The sequence below is a fragment of the Ananas comosus genome, linkage group 4 (genome assembly GCF_001540865.1).
Source record: "Ananas comosus cultivar F153 linkage group 4, ASM154086v1, whole genome shotgun sequence".
NCBI lineage: Eukaryota > Viridiplantae > Streptophyta > Magnoliopsida > Poales > Bromeliaceae > Ananas > Ananas comosus.
Window position 1 is genome coordinate 14,139,790 of NC_033624.1, and position 23,651 is coordinate 14,163,440.

The following is a 23,651-nucleotide window of genomic DNA, read 5'->3' on the forward strand; positions in this document are numbered from 1 at the left end:
CCAGGCGGAATAGTTAGACAAAACGAGCCAGATTAGCTGATTCTCAGTTAAAAATGTCTAGTTCAGAGGGATGGAAAGAAAGATAGTCGAAAACAAGCATTTGCTAATGTCAAAATTTCCACAATTTAACCGAAATCTACGCCATGACTTGGAATTCCAAATCCAACAGAACAATCAGGTGACAGATCGATTAGTGTGCCATGACAATTTTCAAACTGACGGAGCGAGCTGAGGAAGAAGAACAAAAACCATTTCTTCTTCAAGCATCCAAAAAGGAATTAAACAACCACAATAAAAGACATTTTGCTCCAATAGGTGACAAAGACAGAACCTTTCAAAAGTCCTCATCTCTTCGCGAAACAAAATCAAACCAACTACGCGAATCATGAATTAAACAGAATGTACAATGTTTCAACAATACGTAATCATTTTGCGAAACTCATTAAACTTCTTCGGCCTAATGGAAGTACCATCAATTTCCTTGTGTTTCTGATCAAATCCAAAGCCCGCAGTAGGACGATTTACAAGCAACATGATTACAGCTCATAAATAATATTCAGATTTAGCACCATCACATTTTAACCAGAGTGAGAAAAATAAAAAGATAAGTGCACAGCGTTGCCCACCTCCTCCGGATGTTCCTTTTCTTTTTCTTAGAATTTATTGTTTCATTGTACTTATATACAAAACCTAACGATGACCAAAATTGCCCAAGGAATTCTTACTGTTTCCAACTAACACTTACATGTCGCTAGGCTAATCATATTTTTCTACTGTTAGTTGTATACAACCTAAAAATTCTTCCGAGAAGGTAAACCCCACCAAGCAACTTGGGAAGATGTTTTTTTCCTAGAGAATACAGATAAAATACAGACGCCTGCCAGCAATTATAGCAAAATCCCTCATCTGGTTTAACACCACATTGCATCCTCCGAAATCACTGAACACTAAATAACAAAGAGAACTCAGGTTTTATATATAAGTTACTTTCCACACAACTTAAGGACTTGGAGTAAAAATTTAATATACTCACAAGAAGATTTTAGCTGACAGAAGCGGATTCTTGGGTAACTTCTTGTGCACCATCGGCAGCAGAACTGCCAGTTTCTGCAGCCTGGCTTTGGCTAGCCTGCGCCTGGCCAGAAGCTTGTGATTCTTGCACGAGCCCCAAAACCACCAGAGTGGACCTACAGATAATAAACATCAAATTCAAAATTATATGACACGCTTCAGATTCTGTGGCTAAATTCATGAAAATGAACAAAAGAACTCAAGAGGTATTCAAATATTATATCACTGCAATTTCATCTAATTACCTACATACTCCTGTAAAATACTAATCCTGAATTTACATATTATAACATGCTAATCTAAAATTTTCTTAGAAAAAAGCCCTTACCTTAAGACGGGGAGTCTTTTAATTCATGGGGAAACAAACATTAGTTTTGTAGCTGAAAAAGAAATTTAAAGAATGGCACTTTTTGTATAGCTATATACGTAAGAAATTAAGTTTCCGAGAAGCATATATGAAAATTCAGATTTTGCACAGAAATATATATACATAGGCTATTTTACAGGGGCACGTGTGTAAATATTTTAAAAGAAATAGACCTTGGAAGAGCTGCACGTATACTTGGCTGGCTCGCATGCTCAATCAAGGGAGGCTTCAGCACAGGATTTCTGTTCAATGCATTTTCTAGCTGTGGAGCTGGTAACTGGAGAATGCAACAACAGAGCACTAATAAATATACAGTAGATATTATTTATATTCATAATATTGACATATTCAAGAACTTCAATGCATAAAGCATGTCTCTCGTCCTGTCTCTAATATAAACCACTGCAAAACCATGACCACATAGAAGAAGAAATATGCTGCATTAGTTAAGTACCGTATGCATGAGAATTAAGTGGACCTATGACTGCTCCGTAATTTTGATATTACGTAACTTGCTCCATTCGGTTCTACATGCAATCTTTTTTCAATCTTCTTGTGGGGCAAAACCAAGAACTACCATATCTTGTCACATTGCTTTCCATATCAATTTTGGTGTTCCCTAAGAAGCCACACTCTCAAAGCACATTACACTCCCTCCTTATTGATGAACGAGACATATTTCCACAATTTCTTCCATTTAGCATATCTAAGTTCACTTGATCTCAGACTCTCAGTATTTCTAGGATTACTGACACAAATCGTCCCTGAAGTTCGTTCTGAATTTCAATTTCGTCCTAATAAGCCATTGAAGTTTGAATCCCATTTTCACTAAAACCTTAAGGTTTCAATTTCAATGATTGTCCCTAAGTTTTACTTCAATTTAATCATTGGACAAATCACCCCTTAAGGTTTGCATGGTGCCTTTCTCAAACAGTACACTTGGAGAAACCGTAATTGTCCTGCATGACAAACTCTAGGGACTAAATTGTTATGATTTAAAAAGGATAAAACTTAAATGGGGTCATGACCAATCCTATTTATAGCTAAGCTCCTTAGATGCATCTTACTCCAAAGGCAAGGCAAATAAAGCAGTCACGTAATCATCAACCTTTATTCATCAATTTTCTAATGAATGATTCAGAAAGAACAACAAGCAACTGTATCATAAGCATGCCAGGAATAATTCAGAAAGAGCAACAAGCAACTGTCACAAACATGCCAGCAAAATATGACTAGAATATGACTAAAAAATCACGCACAGCAAGTAAAGCCAACCTGCAGGAGCACACTGTATGACTGAGGTTTTGTCTGGATGGCACATTTCAAGAATCCCACCCATAATTTTGGATATTTCCATATCTGCAGCAATTTTAAGCCAATATTGGATATCAAGAAAAACTTAAACTAGACATAACTAGTTAAGAGTATTCTCATTCATAAAACGAATATTATAAAAACCTGCTTGCTTATGAGCCGCGACATAATCTCCATTACAAAGTCTACCTGAAAAAAAAAGCTCAATTGTGGCACCATCAGTATGTATGTATGTATGTATGTATGCATGACTGACTACAAAAATATAACTACTATCATAGTCCATGCAGAAAGCAGCAAAAAACTGGGAAGCAAAACTAGAATAATATACAAAAACGAGTAAAGCCATAGTCTAACAGAATTACTTAAAACTCAGATGCTTCAACTTAAAAGGAAAAATTACTTATGACTCACCAAGGAAGGGAATGCACCTATTGCTTGTATAACCGTTCGCATGAATAACAATGGGAGAGGTATCTGTTCAACCTGCAAATATAGTAATTCGTATCAGAAACATCATCATAAAAACAGGAGGGGCTTTTACATATAGGTTCCTACAAACTATCAATTCATATATATATATATATACACGCTCCCGTCCCCCCTTTGAACAGTTTTTTTCTTTTCTCCAAAAATACCTTTAAGTTGGTAGTTTTCGAATTCATGAAGGAAGTTGATTACTTGATTTCGCATTAAAAAGTCTTCAAAGATCAGCATTTTTGTATGCATATGGGTGCATATATAAGAAATTTAAGTTTCTAAAGGGCACATACAAAATCAGATTTTGCACGGATATATATGTAGATAGATAATTTTCCAGCGGTATATGCATAAATATCTCATAATTATTCAATGAGAAGGGCTCGGCATTTGAGATACATACTAACTGATTCAAGACCTTAGCCAGAACCTGATGGGTGAAAACCTGCCGCTGCTCAAAACAAGCAGAGCAAGCATCCATAACCTGCATAATAAACTTACCTCTATTTAACTCAAAGCTAACATGAGGAAGATGAGTTAAAAATAAAATGAAAAATCTAGAACCTTTTTCAGAGGTATTCCGTCTTTCTCGGGATCTATTCCATGAATAGCAATTAAAACTTCAGAAGGAGTGAGAGGGGGATTATTATGTGGTGATCTCTGAAACAAACAAAAGTGAAGAAAAATCAATTTCGATAAAATTATATCTTAGAAGAGTGAAGAGAAAAAACTATATTAAGCAAGAGAGACGCTGAAGAAAAGATGAACATCGCAAGGTCAAAAAACAAATACTAGCTAAAAAAATGACAATGAAAAATAACACAAAAAATAAACATATACTCAATAAGGCAAGAACAAAACACTATATACTATGTTCTTTTTTTTCATTTTGCAAATCCAAGATCCGTAGCGAGTTGGAAATAGCAAAAGAAAAATGGAAACCAAAACAGAAAATGATGCACAAATCAAAACAACCATATTTAATTGTATTATATAATAGAAACCACAAATTGGTAGGACAAAAATTTCCAGAAACAGTACCTGCAGCAAACGAGCAAGGGCTACTTGGAACTTATCTGGAGAAAGATTTACAATGCTAGGGAAGACAGGAAGAATCTAAAAGCATACAAAGATAAACAGAATAAGTATCATTATCAACTCTCACAAGTTAAACTTCCAGGGAAACTAGAACAAAAGAAGCATAATGATGTAATCAGGCTTGGAAGTTGGACTCCTAAATAAGAAAATAAGACACTTCCAGAATGTTTTCAGCAAATAACAGTGTTGAATGACACAATTTAATCAACATTAGAAAGGATGCAGAAAAATTAGCCATACTGAGTGCACCAACATAAGTTGCTTAGGAATTGTTGCAATACGTCTACATCAATTGATAGTGTGTTAGGCAGTCATTGATAGTGTGTTAGGCAGTCTGTTGTTAAAGTTGGAGCAAGCATAATTTACATGCTTCGCTAAAAATTTTGGGGTAGCTTTGGAGAGGTCCCTAAATTATTCTTATCAACTGCAAGCTATTAAAGCTATAAGTTGAATAAAATCAGCATCGAGGAGCTTTCTTAATAGGAGCTGAGACAAACATAGGTTTGCCTAGGGGAAAAATCTTATGGTGCCCATACAGAGCATAATAAATATCTAAAGCTTGCCATCGTCCAAGTACTTTGCTAGCATCCTTGAGTTTGTTATTCAGGTATAGGCTTTGCCTAGGGAAAAGCTTGAGAAGAGATTACAATTTGGACGGGAGTGGACAATGTGCAGCGACATTGTCCCTAGCTCTCCTCCAAAATATCAACCAGCTCAATCATCAGAAATAATCCAGTAAGTTTATCCCAAGGTTAACTAACATTTGCAACATCAGCAACATTATGCAGTACAACAGACAAAAAAAATAAGTTCATAAAAAAACTGGTTGACAAGACAAATTGCATACTGCAGGATCGACAAATATGCAACAAAGAAGAGCAATTCATAACGTGCTTGATAGAAATGATGTCCCTAAGTATGAATGCATGCTTCTGCTGGTCAACTAACCGCATCTTTGGACAAGAATGGCAATACAGGAAGAAGAATCTCCACATCCTGCAGTTAAGACAGTCTCAAATCATATACAAGAAAGAAAGGGGAGTGAAGTTGCTTTAGGAGAAACCAACTGATGGTACCTTCATTTTGGAATAGTATAATTTCTTCACGGAAGAAATCAGATCTTGCGAAGGAACTGCTCCATCAGCGAGCGTCTGTAGAACCTGCTCAAGTTTTATGCTAATATATAATCATTAAAATGCAGGAAAGAGGAAAGAAGCAAAGAAAGAAAGAAACTAAACCATCTATAATGCATATAGTTGAAGTTAAGAAGTGATCTACAATGCAATTCCTTTCCCTTTTCAAATGAAGTTTAAAAATAGGAAAGAAATCATAGAAGCAGCTAAACCAGCTCTGTTTCGTTGTATTGTTTCTCGCTAAAATAGGCAGGACTGATAAATTATTTTGAAGCACTTATTTCACAGTACCCAGTAGTACCAAAAAATAGTGAACGAATTTCATCTGTTCGAGACAGAAATTAGTGGTGCTGAAGCCATTGCATAAAGATAAGTTACAGAACCTGCATGAGAAGACTCTCACTTCCAGCAGGTGGATCTAAGACGATACTAATTACTTCCGGTGAGGAGCCAATTGTACGAATAAGTATTGGTATTTGTCGATGGACTGCCTGCATAATTTATGTAATTACAAAACCAGAATATATGGAACAGGAAAGGAAATACCAGAGGAAGACTGAAGAAACCTGTTTTCCATCCTTTGGAATGCTTTTGTAAATTGTGAAAATTTGCCGAAGAAGGGAATGCTTCTACAATACGACAAGGTCAAAGAAAACTTCGATAAAGGCGGAAATAACTAGAATTAAAATTCGTGACAAAGATTATATTATGTACTTTGGTGCAAAGTGCGAAATACAAAGACATGCAGCGTTGAGCCTCCACTAGTGAAGATGATATTGCATTTTCAGCTAATTGGCCATCAGAAATGTGTTCATCGCTAGCAACACCATGCACAGGTTGCTCTTCGTTGCCAGACTTTTCTGAATCAGCATCCTGTAAAGTACAACAGATGAATTATCAAGAAAAGACAGAAAGTAACTTCACGGCAACATACCGTGGGGAAACTGAATTGTGCTAAAACCTGTTTCGTGATGCCTATTGCCCTGCTAAACTTTTGGAAGAATGGACAAAGAAATTTTTTTTTTAAGTTGTAATGTTGGTTTTGCCAAATGTGCAGCCAAAAAATGCTGATTTTTGCATTATATTATCAGGATTGAATAATTTTATGAAATTTTATCATTTATTATTTGTGATGAGAAGTGACTGAATCATTGTTTAACCAATTACACAAGCAAGCTGAATTCCAAAATATCTTTAAAATGTTCAAAATGAATAAAACCTGGAACAACCAAGAAAATAGCCTAGTGTACCAGTGTCATGGTACAACATGTAATGGTCAGAGGAACAACAGTGAGTTCTTTGGCCGAAATAACCAACGGGTCCCCCCACAAACAAGCCTGGTGAAACCGAACGAGACTTGAATAGAAGGATTAAGGAATCCCTCCTGACCCACTTTGGCCCGAATAATTAGCAGAATGACCGGCTGATTTATAGACCTCCCGCTCAGGAAAATATTATTTAATACACAAAAGATATATCATTCATATATTCGCAGCAGTATGTCACATATTGCCCAATAAAATATACTGCCAAATGCATTGTACTAGTGTTTGCAAAGAGCCATATTTAGTAAAGTTGCAATAAGAAAATATAGAAAAGAATACATGAAAACTTGAAGAGAAAACTTCTTGACATCTGGTTCGAATTCCATGACAGCTGCACATAGCTTCAAGTAAGTTCTGCTTAGAATAAATGATGCCTATTGGAGTTGTAAACTCCATGCATTCTAGGTCAAACAATTGAGCACTCCAAAACATACTGCGTGCTTTGCCTAAGAAAACGACTGACGACTTGGGAGAAAAGTAGAAGATATTGACAAACTCTAAATAACTTAGAACAAAACCTTTTGCACCCCATGAATTGCTCCGTCCACATTATCAACTTCCAAAGCAGGAATACCATCTACTATCGAGCGAAGCTTTTCATTAGCGAAGTCCTCAATCTTCTGAGAAATGGTTGCCATCGGGAACAGCTTATTTGCTACCTGAGAATGATAATTGTTAACATTGGATTATTGCAAAAAATAAAAGAATATAATGCTACTAACACCAATACAACCAGCGAGTTCTATACGATTACCAGACGTATGGCCTTCATCCGCACTTCTTCCACAGGATGAACTGCACTCTGTTACAAGTTTTGCTCAGCAGGAAACAAAAGAAAAGCATTAATACTATGCTATTATAAGATTCCAACTCAGAAATTAGCATTGTCAGAAAATCATTAGGGCATTATCTAATTAAACAGTTATGCGGCTGATGGTTTTTTTTTTCCCCACAGAACAACATGATTTGCGATAGGTGCATTATCATCAAGAAACAGGAAAAGGAAAACCCAAAAAAAAAAAATCTTATAGGAGAAGTTGGAAATTGTTTCCTCATGTAATGAGCATGAACTAGAAGTACTTCAGAGCAATTCTTCCTAGAACAGTTCAAAGCAACCTAAGTTAACGGATAATGATATAAAGAAGCAGTTAGTCAAAGATACCCCTGTTAAATAACAGGAATTGGCAAAATTAAAGGTTCCACCCGAGAAAGAAAACCTAATTAGAACGTAAGTTGCATATACAATTCAAGCTTAAGAACCTGCAAAGCAATCAGGAGGCATCTATCTCGATTTGAAGGTCTTTGAACAATCAAGTTCCATACAGCACTAAGACCTTGGGTAACTCGATCACCACTCTGCGATTCTCTGTCTTGCCTCACATTACTCTTGGGAGAACATAAGCCCTCTAAAAGCTTCAATATGCCTTCAGGTAGGTAAGGCACCTCACAAAGCAATCTACCAAGTGATTTATCAGATGCTGGAAATGTATCACGAAGGGTTTCTGCCTATAGAAGCAACGACCGACTGAGAACAAAAAAATGAGAGCAGCAGCAGAGGGAAAACGAAAATATATAATAATTGAAACTCACTACAGTTAGAAGAAATGTTTCATAAACTGATGTAGCAGTTCTAGATGAAAGGAAGTCTTGATCCTGCTCTGTCTCCCTATATAACCTGTATAGGACACGCAATGTTAACTCGTGCCCCTGGAGAAGTGGAATAGTCAGAAAAGCTTTGTAAGATCGAGATGTTAAAGGAACAAAATCAACTTTGCAGAAAATGGTTATCATCCATCTGATAATTACCTAGAAATGAGTAAAGCAGATTATGTATGCACAGGTAGGGCTTCGAAAACTCAGATTATTAGAAATTACAAGAGCAACAAATTGATGAGAAGCAGAATGCAATTAATCAACTAGGTACCACAAGATGAATAACGAAAAGAAATTCATATGCTATTATATTAGCTGAATGTACATAAATCTTCAAGTCAAAGATTAAAGTGCCATAGCACGGGGGCGTGTTGATGGTTACCTGGCACGGTACAGCACAAGCACACCTCCATGCTGGCACGTGGCACGGCCTCCTAATGGCACACTTTGGCACGGCCTTATCTTAGTTTTTTTGTTCAAAGCTCTTATAATGTTATTTTAAAAAGTTAAGTCAAATAATTATGAATATTATCTATATATAGCTTACTATACTCACCAATTAATAGTCATAAGTTTTTTTATATGTAAAGTACAGCTATATCTCAAAAAACACCAAAACCATCGGGGGAAGGGGGTGGTGGAAGGATTAAAAAGCCCATCGGGATTTTGGACCCGGGGGGAGGGGGCAGCCACCACAAAAAAGAAAAAAAAAAACCATTAGGGAAAGGGAAGAAAAAAAACCCAACCCAATAAAAAACCCANCAATAAATAAATAACCTTTTGAGCCGCTTGTGTTCTTTGTCGGCGGAGCTCCTCCCGGAGCGCTGCCTACGCTGGGCCCCGGCCTGGCCGGACGGCCCAGCAGCCGGCCCACCATCCCGGCCCGACGTCGACGGCCCGCCTACCTCCGACGGCCCAAGCTCCGGCACCCTTCCTATTTCCTCGTCACTCGTCATTCCTAGGTACGTACGTGCACCAGCGCGCACATAAATACATACATACATACGTACATACAGTCATATATATATATATATATACACATGCGATACAATCGATGCTTCTTCTCAAGGCATCATCATCTTTTTTCGTTAATATTTAATTTTCAGATAGAAAACAAAGAGAGAACCAAAAAAAAAAAAAAAAAAAAAAAAAAAACACGTGGGGGGAGGAGGGGAGGGAAAAAAAACCATAAAAAACAAAAAAAAATTACACACATCGGGGGTTGAGAGGTGAAAAAAAATAAACCCACCAAAAAAAAAGAACCCATCAGGAGGGGAAGGGAAAAAAAAAAAAATCAGATGTCAGAGGGAGAGAGGAAGGAATAAATTTAAAAAAAACCAAAAAAAACAAAAAGAGAAAACCCAGCGGTAGAGGGAGAAAAAAAAAATCCAAAACCATCCGGTGTGGGAAGGAGAGGGGGACGAAAAAAAATTAAAAAAAACACACAAAAAAAAAGATACCACCCCCCCCCCGAATAAAGGGGACCACCAAAAAAGACAAAAAACCCAATCAGCGGGAAAGGGGGTGGTGCACAGTAGGGGCGAAGAAAAAGAAAAAAACACCAAAAAAAAAAAAACCATTGACGAGACCGGGCATGGGCAACGGGCGCGGAGGGGGTGGCAGCACAGTTTTGGGGTGTGGGGGGTGTTAAGGGGAGAAAAGAAAAAAAAAATTTCAGCACAGTCGGCACCATACTGCGATACCCAAAAGGGTATCGCGGCAAAGGGGGTCCTGCAAGACCACCACCCCCCCCCCCCCCCCCCCCCCCCCCCCCCNNNNCCCCGCCAGTACCGTGCCCCTATATTGGGGGCATGGTACGTGCCATACCATGCCGTACGGCACGGGGTGGCACTTTGAACCTTACTTCAAGTGAACTTAGATGCCAAAATAATGTTTAAGACTCAAGGTACAATATATTTGAAAATTATAGAATAGACGGCGAAGACCAGTACACTTGTCTAATCCAGAGTGCCATTTAGCAAAATCTTGAATTACTGAAAAATTTAGATGGACGTTCATGTATGGTGTATATATATGTAGCTGTGTTGCCAGCTCCATCAATTATGGATCTACGACACTTTTTAAGTACAATATTTAGTACCTAAAATCACATAACCTGGTGCTTCCTTACAGTTCTCATCCATCAAGCAGCCTAAATTGCAATGATCGAGCTAGCATCAAACTCATATGATAGGTCATAAGCTATACATATTAGACAAATGTATCATTATAATAGAAATAACAAAAGGCTGCAATTACCTCGAGGTTCAAATAATCAGACAGTACATGCTTTCGTAGAAGATCCCATGGGTCTAATTCCAAAGGAAACTGTAACAGAAGTAATATTGATAAGGTACTTTAAACCTGTATATAAAACTTAAATAACAAGGTGCAATAATAATGATGATAATTTGAAAGGGAAAAAGATATTTACACATTAATTAACCTATAAAGGCAAAACCATATGGATACCCCTTTGACTATATGTCAAGATAAAATCTCTCAGTAAAATCGTATAGCCACCGTAGAACCATTATCAAATCTCAAGATGAGTAAGTCACTTATTAAGCTTGAATGGCAAAAGAATTTTTACCTCGGCTCCCAAGTGAGCAAGCAAGGGAAGACGGGCATAAAATCCACCTGAAACTGCTACTTGCTTGTATGCTTCAAGGATGCGCACAAATGCCAGTTTCTGCAGATTATCTTTGGCTTCATCACTAAGGTCAATGTTAGTCACTGACATCTTTGGCAGAATAAGTTGGGAAGTAAGGACAATAGGAGCAGTAGTTGGCGGCTGACTTGCATCTGTAGCTATTCTTGGACTCTGAGCTTCTGAAAGATACGTGACCATATTTCCAGTTGAGGAAATATCAGAAGTCAATTTATCACTGAAATTTCCAACATGCTCTTGACTCATTTCTTGCAGATCTGCTGTAGAAGTATGAGAAGCATCTTTCGATTCCTCAAACGAACTAGCAGAATTAAGACCAGGTATATTACTCTCAATTGTTTCTATAGTTAGTGGAGTGGTTGAATGGCCATTCTCGGTAGCAGGGGAAACTGGCGAAAGAGCAGCAGGAAAACCAGCAGATACTATTGGAGTACCAGCATCAACAGAAGAGGAGACTAATGTTGTTTCAGCTGTTGCTGTTACCCTACCTTCTTCCCTCTGCTCGCTTTTCTGTAAGTGCACGAATAATTAGAAGGACTTTAAAAAAGAGGTAACATTGCTAAATTATATAGTACATTTTGAAAAGGGTATGTCAACTCTAAAAATATTCATTTTACTTTACCACCTGACCTTTCATTACTTTTAATTTCAGAAAAAATTGTCAAGTTATGTTAGAATTAAATGATTGCTGTCAAAGAAGTTATAGAATATTCCGTCAGGACTCAGAGCGTTCATTCAAAAATGTTGAAATAACCATCAAGTTCTGATAGACAGGTACTTGAGACGAATAAACAAGAAGGCTAGGTTATAAAATCAGAACTTCCGGAGTTCAGGGCACCCATTTAAAACTATGCTAGGTTTAAGGTAAGGTTTGTAGACCTTTACCCAAAAAAAGTCCAGATCAAAAAATAACAGGACAAGTGAAAGCAATGATTGAGGCAAGCTTACAGAATTATCATGGGAAACTGATGTCTTAATTTTCAACAGTGGAAAGATATCTGCAAATAGTTGCATTAGACTATCACCAGCCATGCCAGGAATAAGTTCTCCTCCATCTTCTTTATGGCAAGTCAGTGGAATATTCCGCATGTTAGCGATCACTACCTCCGCTAGCAAGTCAGAGGAAATACTGGAGATAAGAATCCCTAATGGCCCAGCAGCTTTCTGGCCTTGGGCAGCCAATGCCCCAAACATACTTACAAGCTGATGCACAGCTCCAGAATTTCCGTCATTAGAAGGCCCTTTCTGAATTGAATCGGACATTGCCCGACTTGGTTCTTCTGTACTTTCCTGAACTAGAAGAGGTGTTTGTCTAACTCTTTTACTGGATAAAGCATCATCTTCAGATACATCTGTAACTTCTTCTGATATAAGTCTCTTACGCCCATTGTCATTGTTCAAGTCATTGAAAGCTTGTGATGATGTATTATTATTGTCCTGCAATTTTTGCATCTAATTTTAACGGAAATAAATATCAACAGATTAACCTCCACAGGAGAAGGTTGTTTAATAAGAGAAATCACCATACATAATATGTCAGATATAGAAAAGAACCTCTCGAGGTAAAGCTTCCTCAGAAACTGCAGCTGTTTGTTCTGCCAAATCGCCAATGTTAATAGCTCTCAGAGCTTCCACCAATCGTACACGCCACTGTGGATAAAAAGAAAATTTGGTTCTAATATTTAAGAATCAAAGGACTAAAAAAAAAAGGGAAGAACAGCCTAGGAAGAATTCTCTTTAAACAGAACAAGCGTCAAAAAAATCCAAAAGGAATACCGGCTCAGCACTTGAATGTGTACATTGCAGACATGCCTGAAAGGCATTCTTTAAAGCATGGTGCGCACCTGGGATCTGCACTCCTTTTATAACAGTACGTGATGGATCCAAACAAAGTAAAACCGGCAATATGCGTCCATAAAATGAAGGCCTTTTTCTAGCAATAGCTGAGAGACTGATAAAAAAAACATCAAATCAACCCAGGAACAGGAAGAAATCCTAAGATTACTAAACAGATGTTAATCAGAAAATTAACAAAAACAGAAGCAAAAATAATGGTCTTCGTGAGCATAACATCAAAGATACTAAGAATATTTTCTGTGGAAGGCCGTGAACAACAGCTATAATAAAAAAAAAGAGGAAGTCCCAGATGCACGTTATAAAATAAGTTGCTCATCCTTGTAGTGCATATATGCAGATGATTAAAAAATAAGATGGTCTTCCTCAAATTGAAAGAAGGAAAAGAATAATAGTATAGAGAGCCAAAAGGTAATGAAATATGGTTCGCAAAGGCAAACCTGTTAATTAACACAATAATCATTGAATTACTAAGTGATTTCACTTGTGGAGATCTAAGCTGTTCAAGCAACAGTCCCAGGCTCTGGCTGGCTTCCATTGCTAAATCTCCGACATCAAGCAGAGGATGACCTGCTCTTAGCCATGATATGTTGAACCCCAACCCTATCACAAGATGCCCACACACCATCTTTTGAGCTTTTGATTTATTAAGTCAAGTAAACAAAGTCAGGTCTGCACAAAAGAAAACAATCCTACCATCACCAGCTTCCTGGGGTGGATCTGAAGAAATGCTGGGATCCGGGGTATAGAGAAGAATCATTACTTCAATGAATTTCACAGCCAGCAGCTTCACTCCTTCATTCCCAGGCTAGCAGATAAGTGCAGTATTATTTAAGACGGCAAGCAAACAAATGAACAAAATAAGACATGCATAAACAGATGATGCATTACCTCGATTGCTATTGATAATACAGCACCTTTGAACTTCAGCATCCATTCCCATGACGATTTCATTGACTCCTCAATTTCACTTGAGTATAAGCCCTGAACGTAGCAACAAAAAGCCAAAAATCATGTCAAGTTATTACTCTGCGGAACATACAAATTTAGGAAAATTTACAGCAAAAAATTTTATGCCACAAGTACAATTACTTGGTAAATTTTCCATATCCTGCACTGCAAATCGAAGATAATGATAAAGGGGTATTGAAAAATTACACTCACAATCTATGATATTAACATCAATATGATATACAATCAAATTTCATAATTGAAACGCAATTTACATAAGCAGAATAAAAGATGGAATATGAAATTGGTAGAATTTCACGCTGAGTAAAGTCAATTTTAAAACTACCTGAATGACAATTTTTTCTAACACTCTCTGAAATAGAGAAATCCCAGTTATAAGTGCTTGTCGGGTAACTGCAGGTGCTTCATCCTTCAGAAAGCATAGCAGACAAGGAATCATGTGAGGCAAAAACTCCATATGATTCAACCCTATGTCACCAATTAACCTACATTTGGAAAAAAACAGTCAAGATCTTTGATCAGACTAAGACAAGAATAAAATTAATAAATTGACATATAGAGGATCAGTTAATAGAAGTTTATCAACATGCTGAAACGATAAAATGACTTCTCTGCACAATCGTAATATCCAAATTGAAGCCACGATAAAATGGCATCCATATCTACATTCATCACTCTGAATGCATGGATGCATACATGGATTTACACTCCCCAGTCCCTAAAATCTCAGAACCTTATTCGGAAAGATCTCATCGTATATGTTTCTTGTCTTGTCCATATCCCATATACACGTCCAAGAATCATAACTAATAAGCCTTAAAACAGCACTCCGGATGGACCTCCCAAAAAGTAATTTTTGAGGCTTACCTCGAAAAGAGCGTGATTTGTCATAACCAAGAAAAGATGTATATGATAAAACGGCAATCAGAGAATCTTTAACCATTCATGGCATAGTCAAATATGCCAAAGTAAAAAATTCCACGTGATCACTTTGAGATCCTCATTCTTAAGAAAGAGAACATCTTTCTCGTATCCCGCCAGTAAAACTTGCGTTAAAAAAGAAAAAAAAAAAATGAAAACAGCTTCAAGAAAAGATGGGCTACGCTCAACCAAAAAAGACCAAGCCTTCTGAGCAGAAAATTGTTTCCGGTTCCAATTTCTTTGGAAACAAACAGACCCTTGTGATTTCATGAACACCAATCACTTCTCCTCCTTAACAACAACCAACAAAGAAATTAAAATAGCACATTGTTGACACCGAGAGCATCCAATTTAGCATCAAACACATCACATTCTCGAAAAAGGAAGGCGAATGGATCAAGAAAGGGGGGGAGGCGGACTCACTCGGCGAGGAGCTTCCGCACGGGGCTCGCCGCGTCGCCCTTCAGCTCGGCAATCCGGGGCACGAACTCGGGGAGAAGCGTCGGGTCTCTGTGCAACACCACCTCCTTCAACTGCCGCAGCCGCCGCAGCTGCGAGGTCACCTCCCCGGGCGACCTCGCCGCGTCGAGGAGGCTTGCCGCGCGGTCGCTCCAACTCGCCGCCATTGTCGCCACCATCTCCCCCTCCCCTTCCCTCTCGCAAACCCTAGCTAGCCTCGGGCACGATCCAGTGCGAGGAGGAAGAGGATGAAACCCTCCATAAAGGAGGAAGGAGAAAGTCGATCGAGAGCTAGGGTTTACCGCGAGTTGTTTCCGGGGGGGAGAGAGAGAGAGAGAGAGAGAGAGAGAGATCTTCGCGCCGCTCGTCTCTTCTTGAAGACGAGTTACGCGACACTTGCCGATGAATTTGGGGTGAGGTGGGTGGGGGACGAGGAAGTGTGACATATACTGATCCGCCGGATCATTATAACAGGGAGAGGGGCTCCGTCCTACGTGGCGCGTTTTAATTGGTTGTGGGCACCGGTTTTATGTGCCCTTTTGGAATGATCCACTGAGACGATTCGTTCCACGTGGCGCTTTTTGATAGGTTTCTGTTTCCACACGGCCCGGCCCGATGTAAGTAGCAGAGAACAGTTCGGTCCACGTGGCGAATCTATGAGCAAGGAAGGGCCTAATATGGGCCGTATGTCTAGAACAGGGCCCAATAAAAGCCCGGTCGGGTTGAAAGGTCCTACGTGGCGCATTTTAACTGGTCGTTGGTGTCGAATTGAAATGTAAAGAATGAGAACGGGCCCATATGGGCCTAAAGTATAAGATCAGGCCCAAAGAATGGTCCATTGTCCTTCGTAGGCACATAATTAGCGCGCACAACTTTATAAATGCACGGATATTAATGCATGTGTCACACACATGATAAAACAATTTAACCATCTTTAGCAGTATACACATTATACAATGGCAGCTTCAAGAACAACACTACGAAGTCGAATACATCGGATATATACATGCATATCACACACCAACTGTAAAAATCAATAAAGCAGATCAGATGAACTCGAATTGCATCAGCAGCTTAACCGACGGCAGCAGCTCTCCCTTCTGGTCGTAGAGTCGGACGCTTCGAATCCCTGACCTCAGCTCCCAGACAGGCAGGCATGTTTGGCCGCCAAAGTCGTCCTTGTCGGACATGTCGTATTCGTGGACTTCGATACGAAGTAAAGCTAGTTCGGGAACGGAAAGCGGGAACATGAACTCTTCGTCCCACATCGGGGTCCAGTTATCCTCTATTGCTCGTGTTCTCTTCATCGTTGTATCGACCGGCACTCCTGCTATCCCCACCTACGCGAAATACATGATAAATTACAACAGGTACGTACTAAATGTTGATAATAGTAGTGGTTATGGATGAAATCGAAACTTCGAGCATGTGTCATCATAGTTCTCCGATTTTTACCCTCGTATAAAAGTCGGGCGGAGAATACTGGTCGAAGTGTCTCTGATGAAAATCGAATCGCCATCCGTCTCCCATGTACACCCTCACCTGCATATAAACAGATACCAATTGATAATAAGCTTAATTACAAACTGATCGTGAGCATTAACATAGAAATGAGAAACTTAGAAATGTTTACTTACCTTTAGGGTCTTCTTGATCCGCAATGTCGATTTAGGATCAAAAATGCGATCTGGGTCCGAATTTAATAGCAAATCTGGTTTCTTCACATAACCACACCCTCCATTGGCTCTGAACATGCCATGCATTAGCCAAAGCGCCCTCCCATATCCCTATCAAACCAAATTTAAGTCATCTAACATCAAAGTTCAAACTTTTAACACCTATGATGGTAGTACTCAGTCAATTATTAGGACATGATGCATAGAATTGCTCAAGGAACAAAAGTTAGATAGGAACACTAATCACCTGCATATTCAATGCAACCATTTGAGCTCCATGAATCCACCCAGGAACTGGATTGTAATTCGAGGAGGTAAAGCGCGTGCCTCGCGGGTAAATCCTCAATAAATTTCTTTGTGTGAACCTAGAATAAATTGTATGTGCAAAAACGTTGGACTTTGCCCCCTCATTCTTTAAGTTCAGAATAAGAATCAATAAGAGAACCGAAACTAATACCTTACGATTTCAGTTCCATGAGAAACTGTGGCCTTTATAAACACTTGCTCGCTTAAGCTAAGACGCGTAACTCTGTGAGGATCAATCTTCAAAGCATCACTTAGTCCGCCCTTTTTCTTTTTCGCGGTAATTGCAATGAGACTTTTGTACTCGGGAGCTACGGTTCGTTGCCGTGGTCTCTGCTCGACTCCTTCGGTATCTTCTTCCTCCTCCTCGTGAAAGCGTTTGCTCGCTTCGTGCTCATCAATCTGTGTATTAGCAAACAATCAAATAATCGATCTAACAATTCATTAAGTAGTGGCCTAAACAACAAAGATATTGCAGATGCTTTGCTTTTATTTTCAAGTCACCTTACTAATAGCACTGAGTTCAGCGTCGAGATCCGGGACATCTTTACCCCATGCTCCCTCTTCAGCTTCTTTTTGTGCTTCATCTTCTCTTTCTTTCGTAGACCTAGTCTCGCGAAACTCTTTTGGCGGTTTCGTCGATATGATGATCTTCATCTTTAGCTCTTCAGGTGAGGGAAACTCTCTTAAGGAGTCTGACTTTGGAAGAAACAGCATTTCTCCGAAAGTTTCATGTATCATCTGAATAACCGAATAAACCAATCGATCAGAGGATGGTGTAAAAAATGATAATAAACCTACAAAGAGTTTCGAATAATGTATCAAAATTTAATGAATCACGCAAGTGTGAGAATGAAATTATGGAGGGATTCTCAGTAGAAGAATAGCATATAAAAATGATATGTGATCGACTTCCTTTTTTTCTTTTCTTAATGCATGAAAATATGATCGAAAACGAGTCTGTAGCACCATTTAACCCTCATTTACTATCGATATGATCGTAGTCGAAGAGAGTGTACCTTAGCTGCTTTAGCTTGGAGATCTGGAGGAAGATGATCTTCAAGAGTGATTATAACAGGGTAGGGAGATGCAGCAAAAGCATGCTCTCTAATGGATTTCAAACATTTCATGAGGCCAACTGGTGTAGTCAGAGTCCTACAAATGAAGCAAAAAAGAGAGTTACACAATGAACTTAAAATCATGTGACAATTAATGTACATTATTATTATATATTCTAGTAAGAACTTAGAACAAAAAAGATAATCATAAAGGCCAAATATGATGATGATGATAATAATAATAATAATATAATACCTCCCATGAAGAATACTAATATCATCATTGTTTTCATTAGGCCACATGTCCAATTCAATCACTCTAACTCCCCTTTGGAGGGCCTTCACAATGGGGACATCACTTGAATCACTGTTTAGTTGATTCCCAGTTAAGTAGGAGTTATGGCTTGTGTATATGAAATAGTGTGACAAGGGAGCCCCCATATCTTGGTGAACCTAGGAACAAGATCAAAACCATTATTAAATAAGGAAAAATTAATTTCTCATTAAAAAAAGGAAAAAAAAAAATTAAAATCATAATCATTTGGTGTTAAAAAAATTGCGATAATTCATGGAATTAAATTACTAATTTCTAGAGAAATATAAGTGGCATTTGGTTCACATGGTAAAAATAGTGTCACAATACTAAATTTATCAAATTAACGTGTTTGTTTCATTTATCATGTTCCGAATAATCTTTACAGGAATGTAAATAATTTTCAAAATTACATCCCAGACAAAATTAAATAGAATACACAACTAAAAATGAGTCAAAATTAAATTTGAATTTTTATCTCGAATTCTAAATTTAAATCCAAATTTAATTTTTAATTTTTAATTACAATTTTGAAATTTTGAATTAATTTTTAAATTTTTTGATGAATTTTTTTCTTTGAATTTCAAATAGAATCTAAATTTTAATTGGCGCTTTGATTGTTATCGGTTGATGGGCCCACATGTGCCCGAGCCTATTGGGCCGGATCAAACAAAATGAAAACGTCCCGTTCTTTTTTTCGGCCCAGTAGGTTCTTAAGCAACCTTTAAATATTACCTTTTAATTTCATATATTAATTTACATTTACATGTCTAAATGAAGGGATATTAATTCTTAGGAGTCGCGTAGTATTGATGCAAGCACAAATTTAGGCACTAATATTCGTTTCTTAGCACTCCAAATTACTCGATTCCTACAAGAAAAAAAGAGAAAAAAAACTTTGTTAATTATATAGGGTGATAGCATACGAAATTAATGACAAGTTTCAATGATCACAAAATTCAATTTTGTCATTTATGAGTGATAAAAAAATAATAAAACAAATAAATAAATTATATATATATATATATATATATATATATATATATATATATATATAAAAGAGATATGTGTGTGTAACATTTCTTGCCATCAGATAGAATCAATTTGATATTTTAAATCATACTATTCCACCAACCACTCACTAAATCTGAACTGATCACTAAAATCCTAACTCTACAAATATTCATACAAATGCCAAAAATTCATAAACATCAATGACTCAGTGCTATTAGAAGCATCATAGTCCAGTTCTATATATGTATATGTTTGTATATATACTTACGAGGGAAGTGGAGTACAAGGCGGTGTTTTCGTTACCGGCGAGGTAATTGAAGAAGCTGTCGAGTGAGAGTCCCTTCCTCCTGAAGTGCCTGAAGCCGTCGAGCACGTCGCGGGCCGCGGCCTCCGCGCTCTCGACAGCCTCCCCCTGCACCTCCACCATGAACCGCCGCAGCTGCTCGACCCCCATCGTGCCGCTCTGATCCGCATACTTCGCAAACACGGCCTTTATCGCCTCCGGCGGCTCGTCCGACGCCGGCTTGTACCGGCGCCAGAAGCAGCAGCAGATCCTGTACGTTGTCATGATCAAATTTTTTTGTTTCCTTACACAGAATAAGTTGTGCATATATATGAATGCCAGCTCATTATATATATAGTGACTTAGTGAGTGCCTTGCGTGTGTGTATGCGTGTGTCTATATATATATATATATATATATATATATATAGTTGAGCTGGAATGCTATCAATAGCAAACGGCCTCCGTTGCCACCCTTTTATTTTTGATGATGGAGCTTTCAAATCGACGATCGGCACCGTTAAAAATGATCTATATCACTTGAAATATCTAGAAATCAAATTTCAAATCTTTTCGACATCATTTACCTAATGATCTTTTTAAGGATTTCAAAATTAGTAATTTTAATGGTTGATATGAGGGGTTTTTTTGTTTAACGGTTTAAATCTATTCAAATCAATTGAATTTTGGTTAGAAAATTTTTCAAACTATTTAGAACAAGATCTATACTCTTGATCATGATTACAAAATCTCTATCATCACTTTTTAGAGAATATTCATTTTCAGCCATTCATTTTTACACCCACTTGATGGATAAGAAAATAATATCGGAAAAGTATGAAATTTGATTTCTAGATATTTTAAGTAGTATAGATCATTTTCAACGATGCCGATCGTCGATTTTGAGGCTCTATCATCGAAAACAAATGGGTTGCAACGGAGCCTGTTTGCTACCGATAGTATTCCAGCACAACTCTCTCTCTATATATATATATATATATTATATTTTATATATATATAGATACGGGTATCACGAGTGGAGTGCTAGGGGGTTTAAATTAAGCACATAAAAAAATAGAGAGAGGAAATTTTTTTATCCAAATCATTACAAAATAAATATTTTTTAAAAAAATAATAATTTGTGGAATTGAAAGTACTGATTGAATAAAGTATATCTAGCAATATGCATAAACAATTGATATTCGCCGAAAATGCGAATGAAAAAAAATGATTTTATGATTTATTCGAGAGTATTTTAATAGAGTTTAAAGGAGTTGAATTAGACGAATAAAAAATTAATTGAAATAAGGAGGCTAATAAAATGTGAATTAAGAATTAATAATCTTCCGTTATGATATTATGTTATATTAAACTAATAAAAAATGAGTGTTTAATCAATTATACTCAACAAATTAATAATCTATTTTCTCCTTATGTTAATTTCATTGTACGTAGTTAAGAACTAGCTCCCCCAAACATATTTTGCTTTAAATTTTTTTTTAAAAAAAGTGGAAATGGGCCCTGAGAATATTTAATGGTGAGAGTGGCCGACGCCATAATTAATTAATTTGTTCGTTAATATCCTTGTTCTTAAGGCCTTGTTTTATTATTATTATTATTATTATTATTTTTAAGTAGTAATGGGGACCCATAAGAAATGCTTTTGCTTGTCCCTCTCCCTTACTAGCTTTTATTATGCGCACAAAAGATGGATTCGTTGCCAAGTGCCACAAGTTTAGCTTTATCTATATTCTATATATTTTATTTTATTTTTGTACATTATTTTTTATAAAATTTGCCACATAGCAGTTTTTCCCTCACCCTTGCTTTCTCTCTCTTTCTCATTCCCTGATGCTTCATCTTCCCATTCATCTCCGCCCGATGCTTCGTCTTCCCACTCGCTCACTTTTCTTTTTTTGAGAAAAAGATAGCCAGCTACTTGCTTCATTCATTAGGCAAAATGAACTAAACATACAGGATAAAGGCAGCCGGGGCTTCCTTACAAAAAAAAATACATCGAAAAGAGACAAGTAGAGAAAGGAAAAATAAATAATAAATAAAAAGCGAGGGAGGTCAAGTGGTCGGGTGGTCAAAGAAAATCATTCCAACAGGCCAGCAGTAGATTAATGTGCTCAACCGCCCACTTTTCAATTAATGAATTTACATAGTCTATTGTAATCTAAATAAATTATTTTTACAAAAAAAAATAAAATAAGATCTCTTCATACTCTTTTTCCGTACTATTTATATTTATTGATGTTTCATGGTAAGTTAAAAAATTTTAAAATTTCTACTTTATCAATTTTCTGTTTTTTATAGTATTAGTCCGCCACAATGCGCGGTTAACTTCACTAGTATATATTATTATACAACTGCTCTCACCTTTTGACAAAAAAAAATAAAAAATAAAAAATCAAGATGTTTCGGGATTCGTGCCAAATATTATTTAATAATTTATGTTTACGATTTTACGTGCATGATAGAAATCAAACAAATTTGATATGCGCACTTACCAAATAAATTCCGAAAGAAAATATGTACACAAAGTTATGCCAAATTTAAGAAATTATTATTTAGATATTATTTTACTGCCAAACATTAATTTGATTATATTTCAACATCTGTGCGTTGAAAAAGATAAACAGCCTCCAAATATAAAAGTGAAAAAAGAAAAACAAATGATAGTGTAAAATTTAAAAAAGAATAGCATAAATTTCCTCACTAATTAAGGTATTAAACATTTATTACAAGGATAGATAAATGTTTTTTTTAACAATATTGCACGCATCCTCGTGTCACATTTGATAAGTCAAATGGTTAATTCATGTTATTTTCATATAAGTAATTAATTAGGTGACAGGTCCAATTTGCTTATGTAATTGATTCATTCTTATTAGTCACATCTGATTAAATAGTTTCTTTGTTCCTTTCTTATTGCTTTGAGCTAAGAGTTAAGTAGTTTTAATTTGTTTTTTAGTTATATATAACAGATAGCTGGATTATAAACGATTATCCAATCTTCAAAATTTTAATTTTACTATCGAATATTTTAATTTGTTTGATTTGAATCAGCCAATAATACTTTAACTTTAAAACTTAACATAATTATACTTTAATAATTTTGTAGTTACAAAAATTGTATGAAACAATATTATAATTCAATCTGTAGAGATAAATGATACATTCAAAACTGTAATTAAAAGATTAGAAAGTAAAATTAAAATTTTGAAAAGTTGAAAAGAAAAGTTAAAATGGTCCGTAGTTCAGATAATTTCTATACGCCTATATCTAATTAAAAAAAAAAAGAAAAGAAAGAAATGGCCAGTGTACAGTGCATGGAATGTGAAAAACGTTGTGGGTGTTGTTGTTGGAACGGGTCAATTTCTTTTCTTTTTTTTTTTTTTGAGAAAAAGGTAGCAAGCTACCTGCTTCATTCATTAAGCAAAATGAATTTAGCGTATAAGATGGAAGCAGATAGGGCCTCTAGACTGAGCCAGCGTCAGAAGAACAAACAAAAAATAAAAGAAAACGGGAACACAAAGTAGACAACGAGAAACAAACAAAACGGGACCACAAAGAGAACGAAGTGAGCGCGAGAGGGTTCAAAGTGCTTCGTTCCAGCCTCTGATCAGAGAAGCAACTCGTTCGGTAGCTCAGGAAGCGTTATGAGCCTCATCGCCGAAGCAA

The 23,651-nt window shown here is 37.0% G+C and overlaps 2 protein-coding genes across 5 annotated transcripts; both read right to left on the reverse strand.

Moving 5' to 3' along the window:
- LOC109709265 lies at positions 366-15,702 on the reverse strand. 4 transcript variants are annotated; one of them, XM_020231411.1, is made up of 28 exons: positions 15,283-15,702; positions 14,264-14,423; positions 13,858-13,950; positions 13,663-13,774; positions 13,407-13,569; positions 12,889-13,063; positions 12,667-12,762; positions 12,061-12,549; positions 11,035-11,622; positions 10,701-10,769; positions 8,379-8,495; positions 8,049-8,294; positions 7,543-7,590; positions 7,307-7,447; positions 6,178-6,336; positions 6,030-6,092; positions 5,847-5,954; positions 5,407-5,490; positions 5,279-5,326; positions 4,274-4,348; positions 3,797-3,892; positions 3,636-3,716; positions 3,167-3,238; positions 2,897-2,941; positions 2,714-2,797; positions 1,612-1,715; positions 1,034-1,187; positions 366-947 (listed from the first exon to the last, which is right to left on the reverse strand). In XM_020231411.1, the coding sequence occupies exons 1-27, from the start codon at positions 15,495-15,497 to the stop codon at positions 1,043-1,045; spliced, it is 3,876 nt and encodes a 1,291-aa protein (XP_020087000.1). In that variant the 5' UTR covers positions 15,498-15,702; the 3' UTR covers positions 366-947; positions 1,034-1,042. The 4 variants fall into 4 exon arrangements, with proteins under 4 accessions (XP_020087000.1, XP_020087001.1, XP_020087003.1 ...); XM_020231412.1 differs by lacking the exon at positions 4,274-4,348; XM_020231414.1 differs by lacking the exon at positions 15,283-15,702 and having other exon boundaries at positions 13,663-13,761; positions 14,264-14,405.
- LOC109709266 (phosphoinositide phospholipase C 2-like) lies at positions 16,206-20,335 on the reverse strand. Its single transcript, XM_020231416.1, has 9 exons — positions 19,951-20,335; positions 18,612-18,808; positions 18,317-18,452; positions 17,802-18,038; positions 17,452-17,699; positions 17,242-17,359; positions 16,956-17,105; positions 16,774-16,860; positions 16,206-16,658 (listed from the first exon to the last, which is right to left on the reverse strand). The coding sequence occupies exons 1-9, from the start codon at positions 20,290-20,292 to the stop codon at positions 16,365-16,367; spliced, it is 1,809 nt and encodes a 602-aa protein (XP_020087005.1). The 5' UTR covers positions 20,293-20,335; the 3' UTR covers positions 16,206-16,364.

Excerpts from the sequence above, each read along its gene's own strand:
- LOC109709265 (XM_020231411.1), bottom strand. The coding sequence starts at position 15,497 with ATGGTGGCGACAATGGCGGCGAGTTGGAGCGACCGCGCGGCAAGCCTC. Across the intron at positions 12,550-12,666 it reads AGGAAGCTTTACCTCGAGAG|GACAATAATAATACATCATC; the intron begins GTTCTTTTCTAT and ends CAAAAATTGCAG. Across the intron at positions 1,716-2,713 it reads CATACAGTGTGCTCCTGCAG|TTACCAGCTCCACAGCTAGA; the intron begins GTTGGCTTTACT and ends TGCATTCTCCAG.
- LOC109709266 (XM_020231416.1), bottom strand. The coding sequence starts at position 20,292 with ATGCACAACTTATTCTGTGTAAGGAAACAAAAAAATTTGATCATGACA. Across the intron at positions 18,809-19,950 it reads CCTTGTACTCCACTTCCCTC|GTTCACCAAGATATGGGGGC; the intron begins GTAAGTATATAT and ends TCTTGTTCCTAG. Across the intron at positions 16,861-16,955 it reads GGATCAAGAAGACCCTAAAG|GTGAGGGTGTACATGGGAGA; the intron begins GTAAGTAAACAT and ends GTTTATATGCAG.